Below are 8912 nucleotides of genomic sequence, written 5' to 3'. Positions count from 1 at the left end.
AGTGCAGTGGTGTGATCTCAGCTCACTGCAACCTTCACCTCCTGGATTCAAGCAATTCTCCTGCCTCAACCTCCTAAGTAGGTGGGATTACAGGAGTGCCACCACGCCTGGCTAATTTGTTGCATTTTTAGTAGAAACAGCATTTTACCATGTTAGCCAGGCTGGTCTCAAACTCCCGACCTCAGGTGATCTGCCTGCCTCAGCCTCCCAAAGTGCTGGGAATTCAGGGGTGAGCCACGACACCCAGCCTATAGCTTTTTTATATATAAACTTCATCATTCCTTTTCTTGTAATTAATTAATGTCCTGTACTTTTACATGTGTGCGTTTCCATCTAAGTTGATAAAACTTTCTGATTTTTCCCAAGCATCTAATATTTTTCTGAGAGAAATGAAATTTATTCTATTCTGTAAGTCCACAGATAATAGTTTAAGATTTTGGCATGTATTTTATTATTGTCCCTTTATCATGGCTAAGAAGGAGTCCAACTAGCCAACAATTTGTCTATTTACATTATTTTGAGCAATTCCGTCTCTCGCCCCCGTTTATAATCACTCATTAGTGCTGCTGGATTTTTTGTCTCTTATGTCCTCACATGTATCCCCCTTTTTTATTTCCACTGCCATACCCCTAGATCAAAGCCTCATCTGAGCTTTTACCCCAGCTCTCTTATTGGTCCCTTGTTTCTGATCTTTCCCTCCTGTAGTTCTGAAATGGGCAAAGAACAGAGCCATGAGGACCGAGGGCACATAATGGATACACAGGTGAGGAAGAATAAGCAAGCAGGCCAAAAAGTCGCTGTAATAGAGGTAAGAGGAAAACCAGTAGAAAGTTGTGCTATATTATCAACAGGAAAAGACTTAGGAAAGCATGGTCAGCAAGGACAAACGCCAGAGAGAGGAAAGTAAAGTAAGGACTGACAAGTTCCCTTTGGGATCTGTAACCAAGAAGCCATTTGTGACCTTGGAAAAGGTAGTTTTGATGGAGGAACCCGGAAGCGTAAATCAGATTGTCTCCAGCCCAAACAGTAAAAGACTGTAAGAATAATCTTATTCTCTTTAGAAGCTGGAATTTAAAGGAAACAAAAAGCTAGACAATAACTAGTAGAAAACACACGATATAGACAAGATCATTATAAAGAGGGGAATGACAAGACAGTTACAAACTGAGAGGAAAGAGCCCCTTGAGAAGGAGCTATCAGAGGTGTCGGAGCAGAGTGTAGTCCGTGGGGGCCTAAGGAAATCCAGAGGATTACAGCTCAAGAGTGGCCACTTTTTCCACTGAGGCATGCCAGAGGGAAAATGTGTTTTGGGTGTTAGGTGTTGGGGTATTAGAAAGGCAGAAAAAGCCTCCCAAAAGGCCTTTTCTCTGTTGAGTAAAAGTGAAATTTGTCTGTTGAAAGTGAAATGTTACAAAGCTATTCATGTACACATTTGTGAATTTGTCATTTTGTAGGAACTAGATTCAAATTTTTCATATTTTTATTTTTCTGTTTTAGATCTCTAAAATCTAATTGTACAGAAGCGTATAGATGAATAGTTGTATAATCATGGGCTAAGGAATGATTTTTAACCTTGATATCAGAATTGGAAAACATTATAAAACAGGTTTTTTAATAACAGAAACTTTATGCAGGTCAAACAGAAAAAACGTCATAGAATTTTAAATGAACAATAACCTGGGATGGAAGAGATTTACCCATAGAAGAGTAATACTCTTTTTTTTTTTTTTTTTTTTTTTTNTTTTTTTGAGACAACATCTTGCTCTGTCATCCAGGCTAGAGTACAGTGGCACTATCTCAGCTCATTGCAATCTCTACCTCCCAGGTTCAAGTGATTCTCCTGCCTCAGCCTTCCAAGTAGCTGGGACTACAGGTGCATATCATCACTCCCAGCTAATTTTTGTATTTTTAGCAGAGACAGGGTTTTGCATGTTTCCCAGGCTGGTCTCAAACTCCTGACCTCAAGCGATCCACCTGCTTTGGCCTCCCAAAGTGCTGGAATTACAGGCTTGAGCCACCTAGCCTGGCCAGGAGTAATACTCTTAACAAATAAAAAGCTCTAAGAGGAGCTTTTTCAATAGGGAAAAAAAAATACACCAGTAGAAAAATAGGCAAAGATATACACAAGACATTCTTTTTTTTTTTTTTTTGAGACGGCGTTTCGTTCTTGTTACCCAGGCTGGAGTGCAATGGCGTGATCTCGGCTCACCACAACCTCCATCTCCTGGGTTCAGGCAATTCTCCTGCCTCAGCCTCCTGAGTAGCTGGGACTACAGGCACGTGCCACCATGCCCCGCTAATTTTTGTATTTTTAGTAGAGACGGGGTTTCACCTTAAATGATTCTTAAAGGGATAAATTATAAGTGGCAATAGACATGGAAAATGTTTACCATCTAGTGAAGAAATTAATGAAAATTAAAACAATAAAATGAGATGGTGTTTACCCTTTCAAAATGGCAAGTTTCAAACTTATGATGCATACCTAGTATTGATGAGAAAATGGGACACGGGTTTCCTCTTACATTGCTGGTAATACTATAAAATTGATCCATTCTTTGTGGAGTATGATTAGGTAATATGTTGGGGTTTGGTTTTTTTTTTTAAGTTTCCAAAGTGTTCATCTCCTTTGACCTGACAGTTCAACTTCAAGGAATCTCTTATAGGAAAATATTCAAGTATACATGGAGATATTTAGTTAAAAGGCTACTCCTTTGAGCAGTATTCTTTAAATAAAGGATTGATTAAAATATGAAATATTTGTATGACAGAATATGATATGGTTATTCATATTATGGAAATATTTTATAGATATGAAATGGTTTATGATTTTTAAGTAAAAATTATTATAAAATAGTTTGTATACTATATACCAAAAGACAATAATTATCTGAGTAGTAAGATTATAGTGATTTTTTTCCCTCTATTTTACTTTGTGCATTTTCTAATTTATCTACTTAGTGTATATTTACTACTTGATCATTTCTTTCAAACTGAGTGTAATTTTTAGAAATTTTCTAATATAGCCCATTGTTCCTACATTTAAAGAAATCAGGGTCTCAAAGTTAAAGCTGCAAAGTGCCTAAACTAGGAATTAATCTTCTTGCCCCAAGTTCAGGGTTGTTTCTCTTACACATTGCTTTGTCTGTTAACTCTGATTATATGGGCAGTGTTTCTAGTCAGGGGCTATTATTTAATACATACTTCAATTTTTCCTCCCCTGCATTTAGGCTGGTGTCTTGCCACAGAAATAAACCTTCAGGAAAGATCTATTGGATTAAATGTCTTGTGGGGGTAAGCCAGGTTTTTTTGTTGCGTGTTTTTGTTTTGGTTTGGTTTGGTTTGGTTTTTGGTTTTTGGTTTTTTTTTTTGAAAGGGAGTCTTGCTGTGTTGCCCAGGCTGGAATGCAGTGGTGTGATCTCGGCTCACTATAACCTCCAACTCCTGGGTTCAAGTGATTCTCCTGCCTCAGCCTCCCAAAATGCTGGGATTACAGGCGTGAGCCACCGTGCCTGGCCACGGCCCAATATTTTTATGAATCTTATTCCCCAGATATAACATACACACAAACACTAACCTAGTTTCATAGTTGTTTTCATAAGCTTGCTAAGAATGTTTCTCTTTTCATTGCAAGACCTTTAAAAACAGCTTTGCTTTGTTACTTTCTTCCTCTATTAGATTACAGACATATTTTATGAAAAGATAGAGAAGGAATGGCTTTGCATTTATTCTTGTCTTTTGGTTAGCTGTTTTCTCCCTCTTTCAGCATATCCCTGCTGTCTCGTAGCTTTCAGGTCCCTCTGCTGTTAGCGTTCATTAAGCCAGTATACCACTCTTGATTTTCCCCCCATCAACAGAAGGGAGCTGCCAGTTGTCCAAAGTGTGCACTTGACCATCTTTTATTCTGTCTCTTTTCTCCCTTTTATGCGCCATCTTTGTCATTCTCTATGCAGTGTGTTTCTTCCTCTTCTAAGTCTGAATCATTTCCCTCCAAGATGTTATCTTTGCTGCCTGCTTTAGATTTTTCTGGTTGAATTTCTATTTGGGTTCCTCTCCCAAAGGTCCTCCCGCTTCTTTGTTTACTTCTCACAGTGCAGTCTCCACCTGATTGATTTCACTTGTCCTACATCTTCTGCACGTGCAGGATCCATCTCACTAATTTCCAGCTGTTCCTCTCCCCTTCTCCCTCTTCCCTTTTCTGTTTTTCTTCTTCTTTTTTGCCCTCCCACTACCATGAACTCTTCCTCTCACTTTGTTTTGCCTTATTCTTCCTCTAAGAGCCTTTTGCCCTCCTCACTGCCTTTCGCAGAAGTTTATGTGGTCTCTGTCTGACTTTAGCCCAGCCTTCATTGAAACTACTTTCTTTTCCATTTTTATCAGATCCTAATTTGGCGAAAGTTTTACGTACTTTTTCTGTATATGTACTGGGACACCTTTTTGCCCCTAGTGATATTATACCTTGGCATGCTGTATCTGTACCATTTCTACTCAGCTTCACTTGCTTTCATGAGCGTCACTGGAACATATTTTGGGGCTTCTATATATAAAGCTTACCTGGAGTCACTCTATTTAACAAATTTAAAATCAAGAAACATCAACTGACAAAAGAATTTTTTGCCCCTATGTGTAAATGTTTTTTATATGAAGATAGTGCCACCATTTATTTAAGATTGGGCCAGTTGCTTACAGCACAGGTGTTCCCTATCCTTCCTGTGCCCCCCAGGGAAAGCCCTTTGGGAATGATTAGCTGCTGCCCTTTCTTGCCACCATGTGCCAGCTGTCACTTTTCTCAGGAGTAGTCGATGGAATTGACCTTAACCAGACTTGCCATCGTTCTGAAACTGAAGTGTGTTTTCTAAGGACAACCAGTTGTTAAACCTTTGTCTTTAGAAGAAAGATAGTAACCTTTTTGTGTGAGTCCAGAACTCATCAATGCCATATGAATGATTGCATTAAAAAATGTTAGGCTCAGCCCCACTAGTTTATCACACACTAGTTGTAGTGCAAATGCTACACATGCTCTAAGGAAGCAACTTCTTGATTCATCGCATATTGATTCTTGATTTTTCTGAATGGTATATTTGTTTTACATCAAAGCCACATCTAGATGCTTAATTGTCACTATCTCTATCAATCAAAAATGAGACAACCCAATTTTTAATTGATTTGAAAAATGTAATAACCTAATTATATAAAAGTAGGCACAGCCGTAGACTAAATGAAAGAATGCTGTTTAGTAAAATTATCTATATCCTTTTGAATCACTAACCCTGAATATCATCCATGAGAATTTTTTTCCCCCACTGAATGAAGAATTTTATATACTCTTATTGCCTGCTCTTAATTTCTGGAAGTTATTCCTGATTTGCAGTTTTTAGTGTCTGTGTTTGGGAATTATATTTCTTTTTTGCTTATATTAACCTGTCAGTGCAGGAGCAGACCTTAAACAATTGCTAATGATACAAGTAATATGTTTGAGAGGCAAACTAGAAAGTAGGTAATTAGTATTTGGGTCTTATTTGGTTGTGTGTGTTTGTATGTGTTTGCGTTTTACACAGTGTCTTTTATTACCTATGCTGTTGCCTGAGCACACTGAGATTTGGTGGTAATCAGAAGACATTATTCAAGTTTATTTAGTACATTTTGTATATTTTTCTCTCTAGTAAAGAATTGAAGAAAAGTGAAGAGATACCCAAATGCACAGAGGTGAAGTGACAAACCAAATGGAATTTCTCTTCAGAGTTCAGAATTTTCAGACACTAACGAGGAAGAAAGGATCCATTACTTGTTGTTCTTGTGAATGACTCTAGAAAAATCAGAATCAACTTGTGGGTGGAAAAATCAATGTGGCCTTTGATTGTTATATACCGTTGTGATTGTTAGTTGGTCAAAGTATCGGTACTTGTATTATTAGTAGTTGCATCATAATTACATTACCAGTGTTGGAAAACTAAAGAAGAAAACACTATAATTGCTACTCAGTAAATGTGAATAAAAGGTGTTTGCATTGTTAGGATGTCTGTTAAGTAAGCATTTAATATTATTATATCGGTAATGTGGTTATATTTGTGATGTTATGGCCAGAATATGAAGTATCTGCTTTTGAAATTTACTGTATTTAAAAGATAAGCAGCTGGCTGGGTGCGATGCCTCACGCCTGTAATCCCAGCACTTTGGGAGGCCAGGATGAGCAGATCACCTGAGGTCAGGAGTTCAAGACCAGCCTGACCAACATAGCGAAACCTCATCTCTACTAAAAATACAAAAATTACTCGGGCGTTGTGGCAGGTGCCTGTAATCCCAGCTACTTGGGAGGCTGAGGCAGGAGAATTGCTTGCACCTGATAGGCAGAGGTTGCAGTGAGCCAAGATCACACCATTGCACTCCAGCCTGGATGACAGAGCGAGACTCTGTCTCCAAAAAAAGATGAGGAGCTTTAGAATATGGTGTATTCAAAGTGGTCACAGTAACAAAAGCATTAAAAGAAAACAATTTACTTTCAAATTAAAATTTTGTGTTTCTTAAGAACAAATCATATGGGTAACTTCATACACCTAAACTAAAAGTGACTTTTGGCTGGACTGGCAACAGTGTTCCAAATGTCTTTTACTTTTTTTAAAAAAAGGCATTTCATATTTAAGCATATACCTTTTTTGTAGACTTACATTGTTTAATATTTATTTTAGTCTTAATGTTTTTACATTATTATAATGCATTATTATGTATTTCTAAGTTCCAGAATAATAGTGTCATTATTATAGACTATATGTTTTGAAGTTTGATATAATAGCGGTATTCATTTTTTGCTCTTTTCTTGACTTTTCTCCTTTCTCAACTGTGTGATAAGGTCTGCTGATAAAATATTTAACACCAAGAAATTGAAAACTAATAGAAAATTAGAAAGACTTATTTTCCAAATTAGACAATCAATCCCGTTAAAATAAGAAGTGAGAAAAACAATGTTGGTCATTGAGGTATAAATTTTGCCCAGATGTATACCCAGTGTGAAATATCTTCTAGTAAAAATATATTTGGCTCTTATCCCTGCACATGTTGAAGAGGCATAAAAATTGGTAAACATGTCTCTGCTGTGTAGAACTTTAAAAAAAAAAAAAAAGGCATTTCGGAAAGTGTTGAGTGGCACTGATAACTGCTGAAGCCTGCAGCTGTGAACCCAGAAGCCTGTTCTGATGGCACTAAGTTTTCATTGTTCTGAATGCATAAGTCTGTGCATCAGGTACAGCTGGGCCCAGCCAGCTTGAGTCACTCTTGTACAAGCTTCTTTGTATCTGTCTTGTGAATGCACTTGATAATTTAAAAATAAAAATATTTGTTTCTCTGCCGTTTCATCTCATAATTTTGGGATGTGTGTTGATTTTCTGATTCAATCACACATAACTTCAACAGTTTTAGAAATAAATTAAGATGAATGAAAAATATGTCAGGGGGAGCTAAGCATTTGCTAAGATCTTGATGTTTATATGAAAAATAAAGGGTTATTTTTATATTGCAGCTACTAAAGATAAAAATAGCAGTTGAAGCAAACACAGGAAAATTTGACTCTACTGAAAGCCCAGTCCTTTTCTCCTTTGTCTTGCTGACAAAATAAGACTGGGGTTATGTTCATGACTAGATTAATAAAATGTCTTTTCCACGCAATCTGAGATGAGATGGAGTGGGGGGAGATCATGACTGTGCCTTCCAAGCAGTAGATCCAGAATATAATCAAGCAGAAAATCAGATGCTAGGATCCATTTCATGATGTCCAGCATTAAACATTTCCTTATAACAAATTGGGTTTGTCTTTGTTCTGAAAGTATTGAATTTTATCCCATGTCATCTCTTTTATCCAAATAAGTAACAATTTGACACTATTTTCTTCTATATCTAAATAATATTTTTAAAACATTCTTAGAAATATTCTTCCCAATTATTGATTCAATCCTGTCTTGAAGATTTAAGGTTTCTTCAGTTGTGAAAAGATACTATGTATAGGAATTGGAAAACTAAAATAAAAATCAAGTTTTTAAAACGTTTAGGCCAGGCGCGGTGGCTCAGGCATATATTCCCAGCACTTTGGGAGGCCAAGACAGGCGGATCACCTCAGGTCGTGAGTTCAAGACCAGCCTGGCCAACATAGAGAAACCCATCTCTACTAAAAATACAACATTAGCCAGGAGTGGTGGTGCATGCCTCTAATTCCAGCTACTCAGGAGGCTGAGGCAGGAGAATCACTTGAACCCAGAAGGTGGAGGTTTTGGTGAGCCAAGATCATACCATTGCACTCCAGCCTGGACAACAAGAGCGAAACTCTGTCTCAAAAACAAAATATTTAATATATGAAATATTTTACACAATAAATACAACTATGTTTAAAATGCATGTTTTAAATGAAATCAATGCTTTTAAATGGCTAACACTTGGTACTTCTGAAGTCTTGTGCAGGGTTTCTGTCACATAAAAATGAATACTTGACCTTAATATTATGTTTAAATTATAGAAGAGTTTAATTAAAGAAAGATATTTTTAGGAAGCTCTCAGCAGGACTATATTTGAGAAATAACTTACCGTTTTATAGCTTCATGTGACATGTTGTCACCTCAGCCATATATTTAACCACAAATATTTTTAAGAGGAAACTCTAGAAACTATAACAAAAATTTATGACCTTACACTTTAGATGTATTCAAATATTTCTGTCTGATGCCCATATCTGTTTAGTGAATTATGGGAACACTTTTAAGCAATCCAAATGTTTTAAGCTATATATTTGTCTGTTTCTATTTAATTGGCTGTACAGAAAATATTCAACAAATCTTCACTTTATCATGTACATGACCTCATTTACTCTTCACATCAAATCCATGAGACAGATAAACTCTTTCCTGCTCTATAACTAAGGAAACCAAGTGTTG

General features: G+C 36.8%; 1 protein-coding gene across 7 annotated transcripts in view; it reads left to right on the top strand.

Annotated features, from left to right (window-relative positions):
- The window catches only part of AHI1 (Abelson helper integration site 1), a 232790-nt gene extending 226410 nt beyond the window's left edge, over positions 1 to 6380 (top strand). For 5 of the 7 annotated variants that reach the window (XM_037734767.1, XM_037734766.1, XM_037734769.1 and 2 more), the window contains 2 exons: positions 706 to 763; positions 5661 to 6380. In XM_037734767.1, the coding sequence (XP_037590695.1) occupies positions 706 to 763; positions 5661 to 5663 (61 nt within the window). In that variant the 3' untranslated portion in view covers positions 5664 to 6380. The remainder of the gene's footprint in view (positions 1 to 705; positions 764 to 5660) is intronic. The other 2 variants (XM_017518142.2, XM_017518141.2) reach the window with 2 other exon arrangements.
- The last annotated feature ends 2532 nt before the right edge of the window (positions 6381 to 8912 follow it).

This window comes from Cebus imitator, unplaced genomic scaffold (assembly GCF_001604975.1).
Source record: "Cebus imitator isolate Cc_AM_T3 unplaced genomic scaffold, Cebus_imitator-1.0 Scaffold659, whole genome shotgun sequence".
NCBI classification, from domain to species: Eukaryota; Metazoa; Chordata; class Mammalia; order Primates; family Cebidae; genus Cebus; species Cebus imitator.
The sequence above is the reverse complement of the archived record's forward strand: the minus strand, read 5'-3'. Positions and strand labels throughout refer to the sequence as shown.